Source organism: Tiliqua scincoides, chromosome 2 (genome assembly GCF_035046505.1).
Source record: "Tiliqua scincoides isolate rTilSci1 chromosome 2, rTilSci1.hap2, whole genome shotgun sequence".
NCBI classification, from domain to species: domain Eukaryota; kingdom Metazoa; phylum Chordata; class Lepidosauria; order Squamata; family Scincidae; genus Tiliqua; species Tiliqua scincoides.
The window spans coordinates 169,805,470-169,827,815 of NC_089822.1; the positions used below are offsets into that span (position 1 = coordinate 169,805,470).

The 22,346-nt window shown below is 40.3% G+C and overlaps 1 protein-coding gene across 4 annotated transcripts in view; it reads right to left on the reverse strand.

Moving 5' to 3' along the window:
• GABRB2 (gamma-aminobutyric acid type A receptor subunit beta2) overlaps positions 1-22,346 on the reverse strand; it is a 145,312-nt gene that overhangs the window by 18,327 nt on the left and 104,639 nt on the right. For all 4 annotated transcript variants that reach the window (XM_066614079.1, XM_066614078.1, XM_066614077.1 and 1 more), the window contains 3 exons: positions 5,808-5,945; positions 3,870-4,022; positions 1,797-2,041 (listed from right to left, as the gene is read on the reverse strand). In XM_066614079.1, the coding sequence (XP_066470176.1) occupies positions 1,797-2,041; positions 3,870-4,022; positions 5,808-5,945 (536 nt within the window). The remainder of the gene's footprint in view (positions 1-1,796; positions 2,042-3,869; positions 4,023-5,807; positions 5,946-22,346) is intronic.

Sequence of the window (22,346 nt, forward strand, 5' to 3'; positions counted from 1 at the left end):
AGCAATTTGTATATTGCAGGACTAACTGTACGGTGATATTACAACTTGAAATGCTCTGCCAGAATGTATATAGTGCTGAACCCACTGACACTTAACAGCATGGTCATGAAAGCCTTCATGTAAACCCTAACCAAGTCAGTAAAAACAATTGACTATAAATAATGTAGGCTGGATAGCAATATTAAATTCCTTAGATATATATGCTGAAGCAATAATATTCAGGTTGAATTTTCACTTTTTTCAACAAGATGAAACTCAAGTCTGCAAAGGCTCATAGTTCAGTGGTAGAGAGCATGCAGAATGTCCCAACCCTGGCATTTCCAGGTAGGACTGGAAAAGATCCTCGCTTGAAATTTTGATAGCCATTGCCAGTCAGTATTGATAGTACTGTCCTAGATGGGGTAGTGGTTTATTTCCATAGATGGCAGCTTCAAATGGTCATGCATATTCAACCCTAAGCAAGTATGGCGAGAAGAAAATCACATGGAAATCAATGGGATGGACTGTTCTTTTCACAAAATCACTGAAGCAACATCTTGCTTATGCTAAATGTAAACTACTGAACAGCGCCATACTCTGTATCTGGCCTGACACGGATTGTTTTGAACCCAGCTATGAACAAAAGAAAGTGTAATAGAAGAGTCAGCTGACTATCCTGTCATATATGCATTTTACTTTAGTTCATATGCCATGTGGAAGCAATTCAGATTGCCTTACTACCATGAGTATTAGAAATTTGAGTGAGAAGGAGAGTAAATATAAATCTAGCGAACAGCTGTATGAACCCAGCTTATATTTCTGTTCTTCAAATTTAAACACATGAAAATTTTTTGAGAAAACTGTTAGCATGGAATCTGGACTCCCCTCCCCAAAGATATAGGTATCATTTTGTATACACTCTTCTAAGTTTTGTATATGTACAATTTTACAATAATGTATATCAAATAGATTCATCCTGTTTTTCAGTGAAATACTATTTTCACTGGTACCTGTAAAATATAAATGTGTTAGAATTAACTGTCCTTTAATCTCTGTCCAGTTTATAGCTCCATTTGGTTCAGTTATAAATTTTCATACAGCTCTCCAGAACTTCATATTTTAGCCATCATTTTGGATTGTTCCTCTGAGGAACAGATAAAAGACCCATTAAATTTATTTATGTCTCACAGAGAAGTGACCACAAAACCTCTAGTAAATATGTACATTTCGGAATTCAGGCTTCAGTAAGGAGACAAATTCTGATACAGGGCAGTGTACATTTCTGGGGCATTAAAGGGACTTTCCAGATTGTTCTTTTTGGTGCAATACAGAAATGCACAGCTGTTATTGATTAGTTGCACAGGATCCAGGCAACTTCCCTCAGGGTAGCTCTTCCAATGCAGGAATATTCTGGTTCCCCTTCCCCATCACCCCAATATTCTATCTCTCTCTCTTAACTCCAGGTAGTGCATCCACTGTTAACTGAGTGGGCTAAGCAGAACTTTAATTGCATAAGAATCAGTGGCACTTACAGGAAAGTGCCTACATCATTTGTGACAAGCTTGCATCAACTATTCCATGTTATTATTATTATTTTTGGAGCTCTAAGTTCACTCAAAGTTTGGTAATTCACATATGACGCTAAGAATAAGACCTACATCATCTGGAAAGGCCCCATGTTTAAAGCCAACATGGCTCATTATATGTCTAATTGATTTGCACTGTACAAGAATTGCATGTTAAAGCTCTGTTTGGAAAAAATGAACATCTAATGCCACCAAGGTCAGCTGCTAAATATACATCCCACTTTCATTTACCTTATTGACATCCATTCGTAGCTTCTCATTGTTAGCACTGGCAGCTTTTTCTGCTGCTTTCTTCTGGCGCTGAGGTCCCCTGCCAAAGAAGATGTAGTTGACCAATGCATACTCCAGCAGAGCCATGAATACAAAGACAAAGCACCCCATCAGATACATGTCAATGGCTTTCACATATGGGATTTTGGGCAGTGTCTCTCGGAGATGTGTGTTGATGGTTGTCATTGTGAGCACCGTTGTGATCCCTGAAAAAGAAATAAAAACACCACAAATTCTAATTTAGCACCTAAATATTTTTAAATGGTTGCAGTTACACCATGATATTTAAAGGCCAGTACTGTTTAACGTACTATAATTCAGTTTAGGTTTTGGAAGATAAGAGAGGAATAAGATGAAATATTGTCCACAGATTTTCCTAGCCCTTACTCTTTTTTAAAAAAAAAAAATCATAAGTGTTGAAACACTTAAGAAGGTCCTAATTTTGCAAAGCCAATTTCATTTGGGATATTTCTGCTTGATATCACTGCAGTAACTGCTAACAATAATGTATGTTCAGGATCTAGACTGGATTTTTTCCTTATTATGCTGCTTTTACTTAAGATTCTCTTATGTGTTATCTTCTAGTTTGAATTCTTGGGATCTGTTCTCAGAAAAATCTTGCCTGGAAACCTTGTTTAATACATGAGAGCTTGAATTGAGGGAATGGCAGAGAACACATTCAACCAGTGAATTGCAATGTCTCTGCAATGAAAACTCAAGCAGGCTTAGTTTCAATTTGCAGCAGTTTGTACCTTTAGCTTTAATGTCAGATGCTGGCAAAAGCAAACGGTAATGGAAATCTGATGACTCGCTAATCTAAACTAACTTCAAGACTATAGGTATATTAGTTTCTAATAGCAAAATAACAGAATATGCAATAGCACCTTAATGGTTTGATTATTGTACCAAGTGGTCTCCAAGGGCCAGTTTACACAATCAGTTTTGTAAGAACAGTAGCATGTGAACTCACTTAAGTCTCAGCTTTTGTACAAGTTCTATAGATAAATCATACCTGATACAAGCTGAAAGAAAATAAACAGCCTCTGATAAGATGTGGGGCTCTCCTACCTTGTCCCTCTGCTGTCTTGGAATAAACGATCTGGTAAAGCATAGCAGGGTTGTTATTTACTTTACTTAAATGTTTTTTACCAATTGTGACAGGGGTTCACGGTGCTATAGAGAATTGACTTGTGAATGTTTTAGAAAAGGTTTGAAATGAGAACCACAGAGACTAGAGTTCGAACCTAGCTTGGTGAACAACTTTAGACTGATGTGTTTTCAAGCCCCAGAGCACTCCTCAGATCCCTGTGATCTGCCAGGTTTAGGGGGAGATGCAATAAAGAGACAGTCATGACCATATAGACTTAAGCAATTTCTGCCCAACATCTCATAAATGCAATAGGGGCTAAACGTGTACACCTGTGGACAGGGCAGAAATGGGATAACTAGGCCATAATGATTACTGAATTTGGCAATTCTAACATGACTTAGAGTCCAATCCTATGCCTGTCTACTCAGAAGTAAGTTCCACTATAGTCAATGGAGCTTACTCCCATGAAAGTGTGGACAGGATTGCAGCTTCATTCCAAGACCTGCATGGATGAAGTAATCTGGACCTTCATATATTACAGTGGGCCTGGCACAGCAACTGGCCAACTGTAAGTGTCTCACTAGTACCCCATGCCTATGACTGAGTGCCACCTGAAAAGGCGTAGCCCATTTTCCCCATGGGAAGAGGCAGGTGGTCTGCAAGATGGGGATATAAGCCTCTCAGATCTGCTATCGCTTTCGCCAGCCAAACTCCACTGAAACTGGCCAGGCCCAAGGGACTGTTGCATTGAAGATACACTTCATTATTTGCTCACTTCTGGTCCTTCACCAGGTCTTCTGTCACTAAGAAAACATCAGTCTAGCTTGGCTTCCCCCAAGAATTTGCTCAAAAAACATCTCTTGTCTGTGTAGTCAGAAGCGGTTACCACTCCTACCCTCCAACCCACAAACCTGGAATATCAACTCTGAGGCAAAAATGCATACCTAAAGCCACTCTTGCAGCTGAAGCATCATAATTAATCCAAAATGAAACCCAGGAGAGAATAGTGATCAGAATGGAAGGCATATAGGTCTGCAGAATGAAGTACCCAATGTTTCTCTTAAGTTTAAAACTGAGTGACAGCCTTGGATATGAGCCTAGAATAGAAAAAGAACATTTTAAAAGGCTGTGATTTAGTTCTGAAATGCTGCAAAATTGTAAATTCATTTACAACTATAGACATTTATTCTGATTTAGAATACATGATACAAAAAAATCCTTATAAAATAAAAATATAATGCTAGTTTCTCAATTTATCTGCTCTTTCCCCAAAGACATCAACTGCCATTTTGTTAACATATATGTACAATTAACAGCACAATCCGATGCATTTATGCTTGGAAGTAAGCCCCATAATATTCAGTGGGGCTTACTCATAAGAAAGTATGCATTGGATTGCATACTGAGGGCGAAATCCTACCCAATTTTTCAGTGCTGGTGCAGCTGTGCCAATGGGGCATGCACTGCACCTTGTGGTGGGGAAGCGGTCACAGAGGCCTCCTCAAGGTATGGGAACATTAGTTCCCTTACCCTGGGGCTGCATTGCTGCTGCACCATGCTGGAAAGTTGGATAGGATTGGTCCCGGAGTCATCAAGTAGTTCCTCATAACCTATGCTGTACTATACTACAGGTACCTTGAAAATACCCAGGGGGCCAGGATGGGAAACTGGGTCATACCAGACCCACAGTCAGTCTTCTTTGCTTACACAAAGCAGCCATATTTCTAAGTGGGGCTGTAGCCAGACCAGTAATGAAGTATGATGAGATGACTGCCTCCAGCGGAGCCATTTAAAGGTAATATTATCTATTACATCAGGCCCCACTGATTTTGCATTAAGACTGCTTGGTGAATCACTGTGACAATCTTGCTAGGCACTTTGCTGATAAAATACTTTGTACCCACCATGATTTGGATTGCTATTTTAATCTGCTCTGCTAGGGGTTTAATGAGGCCGGTACTTTGATGTTTTCAGGTTTTGAGTGATGAATTGATTGCAATTATTTTTTATTTGATTATAATGGTTGATCTTATTTATGCATTATATTTTATAATTATTTTATTTTATGAATTGTTGTTAACCGCCATGAGCTCTGGAAAAGCAGGATATAAATCTTAAAAATAAATAAATAGGGGTGAGGGATGAGAAGTGAAAACACAGAAATGAAATAGCAGCTTTGAAATTCCCACAGGTGTTTCACTCAAAATCCAATGAGAAAAGTAGAGTTCTTGATTCAAGCTCAAGTTTCTGCTACCTAAGAAAAATCCAAAGGGGACAGTGACACATAAAAATAAGAACTGCAGTCAGACTAGATTGAGAGTCTGAAAAGCTGCTTCCCAACTATTAGTTACATAAAGTGATCTCTTGCCCTGTTGAAGATGGCTTGCTTGGCTATATTAAAAATAGCCCCACTGAACTAGGATTAGAAGTCTGTGTAGCAGAAAGGGGGGCAACTAATTATCATTCCACAGGGTGTTATCGAGCATCAGAAAGTGTCTGTGAATATTTCAAAAATGCATGTGGGTGGATGAAGTTGGTCGCTTATCTAATTTACTGCCTGTTTCTGCTTTACTGCAAAGAACAGAAGATAGTTTCCTGGCTCAAGCCTACTACCACAAATCTACTCATATGCCTACTACCATTATTACTGTTTTAAGAAGTGTCAAATCAGCCAAATGCAAAGATATTTGTTATTCTTAATGAAATTTATTTTAATGAAAAAGGATGCAGTACACTAATTTGGGTATACAGCACGCATTTGAAAATTTCAGACTCTCCATGTAACCCAAGCAGTTAAACAGTCTGTAATAACTAAGATTGTTTATACACTGCTTTTCACTAGACAGATGGAAGTGCTCCCTTTATAGCATCCCTTCACAAACCTGTCGAGAAAACAACTTTCTTGGTGATAAGTTTGTACTCTACAATGGAGAACTGTGGCAGTTCAATCTTTGTCACTCCTGTGACTGCATTATCACCCCCACGCCAGTAAAATTCGATATCATCTGTTGTGTAGCCATCTGTAAAACACAGAAGTAAAGCTTTAGGACATGGCACACTTGCAGTATCGCATATGTTGCAAGAATAATTCAGCCCTTTCATGCAAAACTTCGCAAATATTTGTCTAGAATAAAAGTAAAACCAATCCATTGAGCTGTTCTGCTGTGCAAACCTGCTCCAACCAGGCTCGATCTGAGTTCAGAGGTGGTCTGAAATATTATCATTTAGAACAGGGATGCCCAAACCCCAGCCCTGGGGCCACTTGTGGCCCTCAAGGACTCCCAATGTGGCCCTCAGGGAGTCCCCAGTCTCCAATGAGCCTCTGGCCCTTTTGGAGACTTGCTGGAGCCCTCACTGGCCCAACGCAACTACTCTCAGTGTGAGGGCGACTGTTTGACCTCTCGTGTGAGCTGTGGGATGAGGGCTTCTTCCACTGTTTGCTGTTTCACATCTGTGATGCAGTAGCGGCAGCAATGGAAAGGCCAGCGTTGCTTTGTGCAAGGCCTTTTATAGGCCTTGAGCTATTGCAAGACCTTCATTTATTCATATAAGTTCATCTTTAATATATTCATTTATGTAAACTTATGTAAATTTATTCAAATTTTTAAATGTAAATTAATTATTTTTTCCCCTGGCCCCTGACACAGTGTCAGAGAGCTGATGTGGCCCTCTTACCAAAAACTTGGTACCCCTGATTTAGAATATTTATATACCACTTTTCCACAAAAATGTTCATGAAGCAGTCTACATAGCAAAAAGAAAGAATAAAAAAATGGCTCCCAAAGAATCCACATTATAAAAACAGAAAACACCAACACCTGCCACTAGAAAAGATGCTATGCTGGGAAAAGAAAGCGACAGTTGGTCTTCCCTTGCTCAATACAAGAGAAGCACCACTTGAATCCTGATTTAGGAACAGAAAAAAGATATTTTTGTTTAGGAGGTAACTGGTTATCATAAATAGATTCAACAGTGTTTAAAAATGAACCCCCAGAAAATGTAATTATATTTGGCAAGATAAATCAGTACAGGGGGGCTCCATATCAGCGGATCCTGTATCTACAGATTCACTTATCTGCGGACTGGGTCTGTGCCCCTCGCACCCCTTCAGGAGGCAAAGGATCCTCTGAGTCCAGCAGAGGCCACACATATTCAACCACGGCCTCTGCTGGGCTCAGACTGAGGTTTACATTTTTAAAAAGCAACTTCCAGTTTTTTTTTTGTAGAACCGGAAGTGACATTTTTAATGCCTTATAAGGCATTATGAAAAAAAACACCGGGTCACTTAAAAAAAAAAAAATCATAAGGCTTCAGTTACCAAGGTTTCAGTTAACCACAGGGGGTTCCAGAATGGAACTCCCATGGATATTGGAGCACATCTGTATGTATCTGCACACTGTACTGCACCACATACTCCATAAGCTTAAACATACACACAAACATGTGTGTGATATGTTTGTACTCCAAAAGCACATACGTAGTGAAGTCCTATGCGTGTCTATTTGGAAATAAGGTTTACTGATTTCAGTGGGACTGATTCGCAGGCAGGTATGTACAGTGAACCTTATTTTATTATGGAATGTCCATCAAAAAGGGATTTCATGGTATGCCCAAGAAGTTGTAAGGGGAAGGTCCACTGTATTCTGTTCCAGAGGACATGAAATGTGTTAAGCAGAGGTAAGAGCAAAAGGTTCCTGTTTGTTGTTCAGGCTACTGCTGGAAGATATAGCATACTGGGTCTGTGTTCTAATGAAGGAAAGATGAAAGAGTAGGGCTCCTGCATCAACTTGGCTGGGTCTAACTGCTCTTCCCCCACCACTGCAATATCCACCATATCTGGAGGTGGCTACTAAGGAAGAAGCACACCATATGCACCCTACAGTCTCTCATATGGAGTTACAATGTGGCTCTTTGGTACGTGCGAGTAGGATATATTCCTCAAGCATGCGCACTAGTGAAAATGATATTCCTAATTTGTACTGTACTCAAACAATCCCAGCTTTCTTAAAAAATAAAATTGGGAAAAAAGTTCTGGATTTTATAGAAAAAAATTCAGGAACTGGTCCAGAAATAAGCAGCCCATTTCTTGCCTTTGCAACCCTACACTTCTGCTGCAGATTTGCCATCCACAAAGACTTAACCTATGGTTCTTTTGTTCTTTATATTTTTTTCTGCACAGATCTTCTCACCATCCCTGACTGTGTGACTGCCAGCATCACCGCACATGCTGAACAAAAACCAGAACTACCTTTTACCATAATAAATCTCACCTTGTCCTCTAAATGCTTGAATGAGAAAGGATCTCTCTCATAGTGTTCAGGATGGATATAGCTTGGCCATTACATATTTATAACAAACATAATAATGGAATAACACAGGAAATGACAATTGACGTATACATCAAATTCATTACAAAGTGCATTATCTTTATGCCTGGAGTACATAGATCTGATCTTGACCTCCTCTTTTCCAAGTCATGAATTTTGTTGGATGCAGACAGTATTCTGGTAACAATGAAGGATTAAAACTGCTTACACTCAAATCAATAATAATAATAAACTTTATTTATATCCCGCCCTTCTCCCTAAAGGGACCCAGGGCGGCTAACAACATATAAAAAAACAGATTTTAACAAACATTAACACATAGCAGATAAAAACAATTAAAAACACATTAACAGAGGCCATAAAAACAGTAGTCAGATTAAAAGACAGAATAAAAAGAGCAAGTCACAAAGGAATCAAGCCTGTAAAAAGCTAAAAGATGTATAAAAATGTTAAGAAGGCCAGAAATCAGAAGGCTTGTATAAACAACAGTGTTTTCAGGCCTCGCCGAAAACTCTCAAGAGAGGGAGCCATTCTCAAATCAAGGGGAAGGGAGTTCCATAATGTTGGTGCCACTACCGAGAAGGCCCTATTTCTTGCAGCCGCCCCCCGGACCTCCCTAGGCGGCGGCACTTGTAAAAAGGCCTTCTCTGGTGACCTGAGAGGGCGAGCCGGATTGTACGGGAGTAGGCGGTCTCTAAGATATCCTGGCCCAGAGCAGTATAGGGCTTTAAAGGTCAAAACCAGCACCTTGAATTGGGCCCGGAAACGAATGGGCAGCCAATGTAGCCCCCGGAGAAGCAGACCGACAGAGTCAAACCGCCTGGCTCCGGTGACCACACGGGCCGCCGCATTCTGCACTAATTGTAGTTTCCGAACCGTCTTCAGGGGCAGCCCCACATAGTGCGTTACAGTAATCTAACCTCGATGTCACCGTCAAGATAAAGATAAAGATAAATCAAGATAAGTACAACTAGGAAATACAACTAGGAAATAATCACAGGTACACGGATTTCTCAGCACAAGACATGGATCTTCAGGCCTTGGTTAAGTACATAAACAGAAGTTACTAAAATTGAGCCCCCCAACTTTAAGGGTAGTTATTTAGCAGCTGTTCTAAGACATTTAACTGCTTGCAATTCTCCATGCAGTGCTAAAACTGACTGGGTTCTATACTGAAGCCAGAGACAGATTTTGTACTTCAACAACATATGTTTTTTCTCTCTCCTGCGAAGCTATTAGCCTATCAGGAAATTTTTTTTTAATGAGTTTCAAATAACAATTCACAAACAAGTAGCTCTTTTGAGAGCCTGGAATAAAAAATCCAGGGAACAGGATAATGTCCTTGAACTTTATTTTTTCTTGTTGCCTGCAGCATTCACACTTTGCTAGAAAAAACCGTCACCAACATGTTGCCTCCCACTGCATTAACCATATGATTATCCTTTAAGAGAAGCCAGAAGCACTTTTGAGTGATCTGATCCTTTTTATTGTCTTCCCATCGAAGGTTATCACTGCCCATGTGTGTAATATTTCTAGCAGGGTTCTTTTCATTATCTTCATAATCAGGTGGGCATTTTGATTGCGTAGGTACATTTGCACAGAAAGTAGTTCTATGGACCTAAATAAAACCTTAAACCTGATGAAATTTTCTAATTTTTCAGTGAAAACGACTTGGACATTCTAATACTAATTTCTACATAGGATGCATACATGCAAGTCCACACAGTGTTCTCAAGACACTGATTCTCTGCTGTCTACAAAACCCTGGAAACAGAAAACAGCACGAAATATAAGAACATAAGAACAGCCCCACTGGATCAGGCCATAGGCCCATCTAGTCCAGCTTCCTGTATCTCACAGCGGCCCACCAAATGCCCCAGGGAGCACACCAGATAACAAGAGACCTCATCCTGGTGCCCTCCCTTGTCATCCTGGTGCCCTCCCTTGGGCAATATGAAAGTATGCAAGATGATTTTAACACAGCCCTCATCTGAACAAATTCAGTGAATGAATCATTCATTTCTTAAGGATTAACTGGGTCATTATGTTTAATCCGTCTTTAAACTGGTGGACATGTGTTCTGTTTGACTGTAACATTTCGACTGGATTTATGTCACATTCTGTTTACTTGCTTCTTAAGGGATTGAATAACCTAACACGTGCAGTAGAGATGAATTCTGTTGCATTTTAAGATCTATAACCTGACTTCTTCTGTACACTCACATATGATCATCTATACTGACTCCATGTCTTTGAGAGTAGCAAACAGCAGCACCACCGCTGGAGGGATCACCAGGTTGCAATTTCCCATTCACTTGTAGTGACCCAAATGGAACAGGGAAATGTATAAGGCCTCATAATGCCTTATAAGGCATTAAAAATATCACTTCAGGTTTCCCTCCAGAAATTGGAAATAGTGTTTTTTTTTTTGTCTTTTTGGCTATTATGAAACCCACATAGGCTGCGAATGGACACGCGTGGCCTCTGCGGGCTTCAGAAAGCCCTCTGCAGGCTTCAGAAACAGCTCTGGTCACCTTCAGAGGGTTTGAAGGAGCTGAAACAGCGGCTTTTGTTAGTCAGTTTTCTGTATCCATGGGTGTCTGAGAACAGATCCCTTGTGGATACCAAAGCTCTTCCTGTATAGCATCTGCATGTATCCATGGTTTCCTTATTGGGGGGGGTTGGAATAGAATCTCCGTGGATATGGGGGACTGCCTCTTTTAAGTTTGTTACAAGACAATGCTAGTTTCATTTGCTAACAACTGATTTCCCTTGTTTTATTTTTTTTCCTCTACACCTGTGTACTAAGAGGTACATTCCTGGTAACACAGTAATGGATAGTGTGGATATGTTGAGGATTTCATTGCATGCATCTGATAAAAGGGACTATAGTGCAGGAAAGTTTGTTCTACAACAAATTTGTTGGTCTTTAATGGCTTCACAAGACTCTGTAGTTTTTGCTCATTAACACAGCTATGCCCTTTTAGAATAAACATATATTTCAGACAAAGGTAAACACCTGGTAAACTGTAAGGTGATAATCTTGATGAAAAGACAGGATATGACAGCACAAATACTAAAAATTACTTTCCACCCCCAATCACATAATAAGGCACATTATGTGAATGCAGAAATGACCAACTAATGATGTACCCCATACAGAAAATCCTCATACTCTCTGAAGTATCTTTCAATTTGTTCCAAAGAAAATTTAAAAGCCCTAACTTATAAAGCAAGGTGGTAAAACATTCACGTGCCAGCTCCTTGCTGAAAGACCCAGTAAAGTGTGAAAATCCATGTGTCAGTATCATAAAACCCCAAACCGCTATTCAAGGTTCCACCGGAGCATAAAATGACCAATGAAACATTCAAGATGAGGCTCAACACCACCTTCTAACAAGACTTGTTCACAAAGGCACTAATATGTTAACATCTATGTCTCCCTCCCTACCCAATCAATTGTTCAACAGGCTAATGTTGTCATGAATTAGAACAATGAACAGAATAAGTGAACAACATCTGGCAACTCTAATACTGCTGGCAGTGAAATTGCATTAGTACTCTACTTAGCTTAATTATTCCATATTTATATCACAAATCCAGTGCCGCAAGGAGAAAATCACAATGGCCATATCCAGTCATGCTCAAAATGAAGCTTCTCCCCCCTTTTTCAAATGAAAGGGAAATGCTTTAAGTACCTGTGGGGATTTCTCATTATGGTCACCAGGCATTTTGTAGCCTGAGATCAGGAACATGCAGAGTTGCTTCACTAGGAAACTCCACTAGCTGGTTTTCACTCTCTCTTCAGTTTAGAAGAATATGTATTCATGAAACATTCTATCAAGATAAATGCTTATGGGGGGGGGGAGCTATTGTTGGAATCTAAGAGAAGTCCACCTGCAAGATAGCTGATTGTGGCATAATCCCAGACAAATGGCTTAATGACTTTGACTTGTAAAATGTCTATGTTCTCCTGGGCAATGCAAGGCATTAGACGGAACTAAATTTTGTGCATGTAGTTGGGTGCTGGTGGGCGAGGAAGGACTGACTGTCATAACGTGACCTGAGTCACCAAAGTTTGTAGTTCATGAAGAAGTGAAACGTGTTGAGCGAATTAGGTGATTCTCCAGCTCTACTTGCAGAGGGAAAATGAACACATTATACTGCCTTTTCTTGCCCCAGCGAAATGACCCCAATGGGAGGATGTTGTGTGTTTATATGCAATCACTTGGCAATCATGTGGTGACTCACTTAAATAGTTTCAAAGTGTTGCTCCTGTCAAACTCATACCCCAAAAATTATTATTCGGAACCACATTTGCTCATAGAAATTCAGTCAGTTTTTCTTCTCAACATGACATTAGGTTCTCACTGGTGTCTATCTATGGGAAGGAGAGGACCACAGAAAAGCACCAGAATTTTATAACACTTATGACACACATATATCAAACATGGTGGGCTAGTGGAGCAATGCAGTTCAAATGAGAACAGCATTCAACATTTTATGTTCACCTATAAAAAAAGAATTTTCATAAAGAAATACCACTTCTGAAGTTCCACTGACATCAATAGGTCAAATAAGCTTGCAATTAGTTACAAAGTTGTGTAAAAAATTTAAGTGAATCTATAACATAGTTTTCTCACCATCTTTTCTTTACCTGTGACACTGCATCTTGGCACTGTACTGTAATCCATTGTATGGCAACTCTGGCTACAATATAGAAAGTGCAGAATGCTTTTCTTCCTTCTGTCAACAATTTTCAATGCATATATTTCAGCCTTTCATCTCATCAAAGTGTCAGCATGACAACAGACCATGTAGCAGCAACTCTAGATCCTGTATGACATCAGCCATTAAAGACCTGCATTTTGCCAGCAAATTCTTAACCCCCTTAGGTCAACCTCTTATAAGAATTCTCCCAGTTGGAGCATCTTAATTATGTCAATATGCAAATAAATGTTACATAATCTTACCCCCTGGGCTAGAAAAGGAGGATATCTGCATGCAAATATTCATTAAAAAGAAGCTAGTAATAATATCTTAATATCTTCGCTTACATAAAAGGAAACTTGCCTTAAAGCAAAATATGACACGCTACATTTTTATGCAAAGAAAACTACATAGGCTTAAATACTCAGGCATAAATGAGCCTAACACCAGAAGCAAAACATATGCTGTTGAACACAACATACTAGAACAATGAAACATACTAGTGTAGGAGGATTTCAAACTTCTAGGCTGCCTGGAAAATACCAAGACCTGATCTAAAAGATTGTAGAAATAGCAGGAACCTGACCACATGCTGCTGATGCTCAGAGTAAGAATGCCTGTAAGACTGTTGAATTGAATACAGGGCCCCACGAGATAAACCATGGTGTTATGTGCCTTGTGGCATGGACAGAATGTGTTCTTCATTTCTTCTCTGCATCATGTTTTCCTGTACACAATACAGCAGATGAGAGGGTGGAAACCTATCTTTATACATTGACTTTGCTTGGAGAGCACAATCATTCTGAACTAGCCAAAAACAACCTGGTAAGGAATCTATCCCTTCAGACAACGAAATGAGAGGTCTCTTGGTCTCCACAGAGAACTCTGACACTATGAATTTTTCACCCACCTACCTAAGACTTCCTGTGGTTGGTTGTAAGAACTGCTGCTGATACTACTTAGGTCAATATCACAGCAGAATGATTACATCCATATCTATCTCACTGTCATAAGACAAGAATAGCAGGATTTCTCCAGGTGCTTATATTGGCAGTCAAAGATACAAATTGATCAAATCATCCTCAAGTAACATTGGGATACAACTTAGGTGTCTTAATATGCATACTGATAGCAACCACAATTTTTAATGACTAATGACAGGGCACATTGATTTTTAAAAATAGACTCATCTGAAAATATGGGCATCTTCATTACCACAAAAAGCAGACAGTATGCACACGCAGTGACAAAATCTCTCCTGCGGCTTCTGCACTTGTGACACTGTACAATTTAAAGAAACTTCATAGTCAAAACGGACAATGAAGTCACAAGAACAAGAGAAGGTGACCTTAATTTGTGTAAAGTTGTGTTTACTATAATCAAGCTATAAAAACATAAGTCAGTTCCAAGTTCTCACAGATTAGTCAATACATTGGCAAAATACCCACCAAACGGTGAGAGGGAAAGGATAAGGAAAGTGTAGTCATAAAGACGGGTTGTGGTAGCCGAGCTTCAGGTTCCCTTCCCTGTTATCAGCTTTTCTTGGTCACTGCTCTCTTCTATAGTTAGTTATAGCTTACTTCGGGCCCAATCCTATCCCAACTTTCCAGCACCAGTGCAACTGCAGTGCAGCCCCAAGGTAAGGGAGCAAATGTTCCCACAACTTGAGGAAGCCTCTATGGTTGTCTCCCCACCACAGGATGCAGCACATGCCCCTTTGGCACAGCTACACCAGCACTGGAATATTGGATAGGATTGGGCCCTTCCTTCCCTACATTTGCACTTCATGCCCCCTTGCCCAATGCTACCTTCTCACTTGCTCTCTTCCTCTTGTTTGTTTCTCCTCTTCTTACTCCCACACTGCTGGTTGGTCCTGATTTCTCAGTCTCCCTTCTTGAAGATACCTGTTTTCCATAATAGATTTCTTGTTTGCTTACTGGCTTGTTGCTTTCTTGTTCGATTCGATTTCGAGAACCTTTATTGGCATTCAAACAATTTTGAGCGACACAGGAAACCTAAAATACAATCTATACAGCAAGGTTCAATTCACAACGTAATATTCAAATTGAGGGGACAGATGAGGGAATTTTCCTTATGACAGCTATCAGATAGTCAGCAACCCAATCGGTAGTAACCACAGAACTATCTTCCAAAAGGAAACACAAAGAATCATCATTGCTTTCTTGTTTAAAAGGTTTCTTTTTCAAGGTGTTTGGTAATGATGTTTTAAAATCTGTCTCTTAAGAGAACAAACAGGTTCCTTAGTACAGAACAGCAGGTACAAGCCAGTTTGTTCAGGAGAACTGGGCAGACAGACAAATGAACCTGCACACACGTTATAGGGGGGCAACACTCAGTGACAAAAAGTATTATCAAACTATCACTGGTATAACATTTCTAAATGTCTTTCATAGGCAGTCACTGTCAGCCTCATTTTCTAAATGTACTTGCAGAAGAATGTTGGAATGGCAGTTTTGAAATCGAGAGTCTTTGAGACACAATTTGCCTGTGAAAATGCCACCTGTCTGGGTACTGAAGGCATTTTCCATCAGTTCACTGCAAACTTAAAGCATTGCAGTCTAGTTCAGCTCTCACTTAGCAAATTAAACTACTCACTCCCAGGAATCCCTGAGCCCTTGGATCATGGGAAAATAAAATTCCTTCACTTTTCACTTGCCACCATAAACACATCAGCATCTACAAAAATATTTAGTTGTATCACTAAGAGGATGCTGTTAACTGTACTTTCTAGGTGCAGAAAACCGAAGCTTGAAATATTCCTGGGATTATAGAAGAGCAGAACAAATAAGATTTTTCATGCTGGAAGTCAGGTAGTCTCAGGCACTCACATGACTGGCTTTTAGACCCTTGGGGCCCAGATTGTGTGCTGCTATTACTATATACAATACGAACAGCAGAACATATCAATTAAAAGTGCTGTTGGCAAAAACCCAGCTGACTGCTCACCTAGTTTGCTAAAACATAACACAGTCTCCAGATACTCGAACGTTTTTCTTTTCTTCCTTTCTCTGTATAGATGCATACCTACATAACTTGATACCTGACTGGAATCTGTTTCAGTTTTGTTAGAGTCCGCATCTCTTATTTAGGTATGCATCTATACAGAGATAGGAAGAAAAATAAATATCACACTGCAGTTATTAAATATGAACTATTATAACACATTATTAATGACTCAAGCTCTGAGTATAAGTATTTGGACTTGTAAACAAGAGCATTCAGGTCCACTCCCTTACCATCAGAAAGTGTCCACTTAGAACAGGGGTGCTCACACTTTTTTGGCTCGAGAGCTACTTTGAAACCCAGCAAGGCCCGGAGATCTACCAGAGTTTTTTTTTACAATGTCCACACCATCATAACATATAACATTTATGTGTACAATGTATGTTGGTGTACCTTGAGCCCCACTGAGTATAACAGGACTTACTCCTGAGTAGACATGCCTAGGATTAGGCTGTGAGGCTGCAATCCTAGCCACACTTACCTGGGAGTAAGCCCCATTGAGTACAATGGGCCTTACTCCCGGCGTTTCCTCCCAGAGGCACCTGAAGGCGGGGGTCGGCACTCCGTGATCTACTCATTTTGCCTCACGATCTACCGGTAGATCGCGATCCACCTATTGAGCACCCCGACTTAGAAGATACCAGGGCGCAATTCTAACCTGCGCTGGAGCAGGCAAGCCAAGAGGCTTGCACTGCATTCAACGCGGGATTGCAGCAGGCAGCGGCTCAGCCACAAGCAAGGGGAAGCTCTTCCCCTTACCTGTGGGTAAGGGCTGCGTGCCCCTATGGGTCTCCTTGGACCTGCGCCACCTCCAGAGGCACAAGCCTCTCCAGAGGCACAAGCAGCCTCTCCAGAGGCACAAGCAGCAGCGCGGGAGCCGCAGCGGAGGCTTCTGCCTCCGTCCACACGTTGGCGCATCTGGATGCGCTGAAGCAGCTCCCGCCTAAGGAGGCGCAAACATGCTTTACGGCATGTTTGCAACTCCTCCGGAGCACCTATGCCGGCATATGTGCCGGTTAAGATTGCTCCCCAAGTTATTTAGCCAATGCTGTTTAGCCAGCCCTCCCCCAAAGGGGGAGAAGGAAGAATGATAGATATTTTCTGGAAGAAGAAAATGTATTTCCTCTGATAATATTTAAGCATTTCATGATGAGCACATTTGTATTCTTGCCGATCAATTCCAGAGACTCATTATGCTATCTTCATGCCATTCTTCATCTCTGGTAGTTCAGAAAAGGAAAATCTTCCTGAAGAAGATAAAGTATCTTATTGCTAACATCAGAATCATTGTGGTGGTAATTTCCAACTTTACTATGTTTTCTGAACTCAGAGAGCCCATATGCGGATAACAGACAAGAATTTGGCTTGGGTAGAACAGGGAGATTTTTTCCCCTTGCAAAAAATTAGCAAGGATTTGTGTGTGTGTGTGTGGTTGTGTTGAGCCCGCCTTTCACTCTCCACTCTCACGCTTTCAAATTCTATTGCTTGTGGCCATAGGAGCTGTGGGACTCAATGCTGAGCAGCTTTCCAAGGGGCTACACCCCTGTGGGACCCCCAACTTATTAGCACAGGCAGCAGCAACAAGCCCAGGGCTGATGGCGAACTGTGCAAGGCATGGCACCCAGATGCAGATGGCAGTGATGAGATGATATCACTGCTAACTATTTGGGGGGGGGGCAATTTTGGCCCAATTGGACCAATTGGATTGGCAGGTGGCATGGGCGCTCCACTCACTTTAAGAACATAAGAAGAGCCCTGCTAGATCAGGCCATAGGCCCATCTAGTCCAGCTTCCCCAATCTCACAGTGACCCACCAAACACCTGAGGGAGTACACAAGACAACAAGAGACCTACGTCCTGGTGCCATCCTGGTGCCACTTTGCCTGCCTCTGCATGGAGGCTTACTCCTATGCAAAGTGCTGGCTGTGGGCAACCTGCCCTCTGCCACAGTGCCCCCTACTGCCCCGTGTGGGTCTCAATTGTGCTGAATTATTCTACTCCAAATCCAAATAATGTATTTTATTGTTAAACAACAAGGCAGCCACCAAACTCACCGCAGATACCTGCCTATAAGTCGATCCCACAGATACGTCGAGGGCAGGTTTTGAGCCAACTATCATGGAATTTTCTATGACCCTCAGATAAGTTGGGGGTTAAACTTAGGGGGGTGTCCAACTATAGTTTTGTCTGATTTTACCCAAGGCCAGATCCTGAAAAATAACCTACCACTAATTGTTACCTAAGAACTGTAGTCTCTAATTTATTAAAAACAGTAAAAGATCAAAAGATACATTTTTATTCTTTTTAAATTCTGGTCTTCAGGACCTTTTTGTAAACACTATCAGAGTAAGTGCACTGTAAACTACATACCAGTAAAACTGTGGTTCCCAACCTGGTATTCATGTACTCCCAGGGACACTCAACAGGACCTTTAGGGGTACTTGAAAAAGAATGGAATAATGGTAGAAAAAGGCAGGACATGCTCCAGAATGCCTTGCAAGGACCAGCAAGGCAGGAAGGGAGGTAGCTAGTTGGCTTTGAAAGCCCCACCAACAGCTAGTTTTTGGTCATCAATTCATGTATGAACCAGTGATTGAAAACCAGCACAGTAAAAAAGCTGAAACATAATATGGAAAGTGATCAATCAGCCAGAATTTCTCAGCACACTTCTGGTGCAAAACAGTGCAAAGGCAGAGTCTTCTGTTCTTCAAACAGATGAAAAGAGAAAATATGTGATGAATACATGAAGTCTGGGCTTTCATATGGAGGAGATGAGGGCTTGTATTATTAATTACAAACATTTTATGAATTTTATGAATTACAAACATTTTATTTTATTTTATTAAACATTTTATGAATTACAAACAATTTATTGAATTTATGGAAATTCAATTTTGTGTTTATATGGACTGTGCAATTCAATTCACAGCAGAGAGATGAGATATTCGCAACCCTTTCTACTCAGAAGGAGACCCACTGCTTTCCATGGGTGTTATTCTGAAGTCATGGTGCAGTGAATTGTAGCCTGGGAAGGAGGATCCCATCCTGGTGTTTTAAAAAGCATACCTGCTTTGCAAGCATTTGCCAAGCAGAACCAGAACCAGGCTGCAGTAGAAGGAAGGAGATTAAAAGTTTAACTGTGGCTGGCATGTCCCAGGAAAATTACTATAGCAACTAAGAGGCGCCTGCCTGAGCTGAGCCAAGAAAGGAAACTTTTCAGAGTTGAAAGGCTCTGCCCTCTGATTGACTCGGAGACAAGGCAAGTGATAATTGGAGCTTGATTACTTGGCAAAAATTTCAAGTACTATACGTGAGTATCTATGGCATATAAAACATATAAACTACCTTCTAACTTTCTAGAGAGGCAACTTCTCAATACATTTTATTCTAGGAATACTATATGTGGTGTCAGGTATACTTTCAATTGACTGCCCTCTACCAACACAGAAATATTGATTTAATGTAATATCGTGGCAATACTCTTCAAGAAATTGGAAAACTGACATTGTTTAAAAACATAATACTAGGGAGCTGTCAGTTCATAAAAAATAATGCTTTGGAGTATATTATTTAATATATTAAAATATGGATTAAAGAAGTCCTTATCAGCTCCACATTCTGGATACCATAACACGTACTCAACATAATGTATCTTGTACTTCCTCTGGGTTCCAATTTAAAAATACCAATGTCCTGCATTTCAGTTTCAAACCAGAGCATACTGCTGATGCAATTTGTGTTCTTTGTCTGCCTCAATGAACATTTTTGGAAGCCTCTTCTCCATTTTAATGTTTGTTCTATTCTAGTGCAACCACTCCAAATGTCATCTTTATGTTACATTCTCACCTGCATTTGCTTCTGGTCACTCATCCTTCAGTGCCCAAAGAAATCACCCAAGACTATCTAACAGCTCTGCAGGGTTCCATTGAGAGAGCTGCCAGTCCTTGGCACAATACACATACAAAATTTCTCTTCTGTATAGAAAAAAAAATATGCTACTGCTTGGGTGCCATCAGCATTCACTTTCATCATTCTTCACATTTGTACCAAAAAATGCAATATCTTTTATTAACCTAACAAATTAACAACAAACGACAGTTCTCCTGCATTCATGTTATATCAACATCTCCCATGAAGATATATCATTAGATTGTATGGTAAGCTCCCATATGCCACCAGAATTCTTGTTGAAAACAACCCTATAGCACAATCTTTATGACAGATTTCTATGGATTAAGCAGGTTCCCCATCTCTCTGCCCCACCCCCACAATCATTTTCTCTGACATTTTGTTAAATCTTTAATAGCTGACTTCTTTTCTGACACTGCTTTTACCAAGCATCAGTGTATGCTACAAAAAAGTAAATGATGCCCAGCAGATTTAAGTCTCTTAGCCAGAAACATGTGAAAATATCTTTGAAAATGCTCTGATGACTGATGGAAAGGTCACCAATTGAAAAATTTCACTCTGCTATGAAACCACAAATTCCTGACTTCCTTCAGAAATCACCTAGATCTGTTTGATCCCTTTGTTCTGTGTTGTTCTTGCCACCTGCTGTAAAAACTTCACAACGTGCCATAAACATTACAGCTTTTATTAATAAGCGTTCTGGCTTTAAGTAGCCTTTTATGCCCTAGCTGTGGGTGATACACATAAAAATATTCACACAACACATGGCTTTTAATTTAACATACTGGAGATTATGAGAAAACACAGAGGGGGTACAGAGGGGGAACCTAATTACAATTTGCAGAACTGACTAAGATTGCAATCCTAATACACTCACTACACTCAGTAAGGCATTTCTGAGAAGTTGTGCATAGGTGTGTATTGTGAGTTTTGGAAGCTGCACATTTATATATCTTCTGGATACCATATGCAACCATATGTGAACAGACTGAGAAATCAGTTAAGTGGGGCAGTAGATCCATTGAACTGCAGTCGTGTAATTACACCAGCCATGCAACAGAACTCCTGCAACCCAACAAGGATGGCTGATGATGGGTTTTCAAAAGTCTTTAAATGAAGTTGTGAATGAGTAACCAATCAGGGTGTCATTAGAAATTGGCCACAGTCTACAGAGAGCCCATCACACCAGGCTGACCCAGAACCTCAATGGCAGCAGAAGTGCGCAATGTGGCATGGGGTGTCAAGGGGCCCAATACAGAATCCACAGAGCCCCCCACAATCTAGTACCGGTACTAGTGTCCAAATATTAGTTAGGATACTCCATGCAGTATTAATGACATGAAATGTATTTCTGAATAGGGATCTATGGCTTGGATCTAGTCCCATTTCTTGTAATGCATACTCCTACAGTATATTTTTTAAAGGGATTCTTAAGCTTAGAGCCTCATTAAGTCTCTTTCCAGCAATACTGCTGCATTTTTCTAATGGAGATTAACATGCAGAACTGCCAGGATCATGTATTTGTACAAACAAAAAAGCAGTTCACTGCATACATATACACCCTGGCTTCACTGCACCTGCTTTAGAGCCAATTACATGTTACCTGCATCACCTCAGCCAATTTTTTTGTTCTTGGTAATATGTACATAGTTTGGCCCTTAGAGTTAGTTGAATGTTGGTTATTTCCTTAACAATCAGTAGGTGGGGCTGTTGCTTTACTTAACCCCACAATAAGGAATACTCCAGTCAAACCTAGTCAAGTGTTTATTTTTACTCTGAAACAGAGCTTAAACTCTCTTCAGTTCTTTCATTACTGAAATTGTACAAGTGCCTATCTGTCAAAGATGTATGCCACTAATTTGCTAGGTACCCTGGCTTCTGAAAACAAAACACAAACAATTGCACTGGTTTCTCTCTTGAAGGAAATACATAATTTTATTTTCACAATTGCCTGAGATGCAATCATGCTGAGGTTCTGAAACCTGAGAACACTGGATGTTGCAGTAGAAGATTACACAAGTTAGATTTTTGTCCCCGAGCCCTCAGGACACATACAAACCAATTGTTCTGCACAATCATGTAATCTGATTAAAATTATGTAAGCCTCACAGCTCATCTAGATCATAACTTTTTTGTTGACTCAATAAAGCAATCCTCTTTAGCAAAAGTTACTATAAATTTTTTAACTGAAGAACCTCTGAGCAATAGAGCATGATTGAATGTTACTATGAGTATTGCCCAATGCTCTGTTTATTAGATCTGGAGGAAGATGGAAAAGTAAGGAGGAAGTGCTATTTATTTTATTATTCTTCCTTCAAGGAGCTCAGAGTGGCCTAATCAAATTTCCTTTGTCCTTAAAAAACCTTGTGAGGTTAAGATCAGAGACAGTAACTGTCCCAAGTTGTGGAAAAGCTGGTACTTGAATTTGTGTTTCCCCAATTCAAGTCCAAC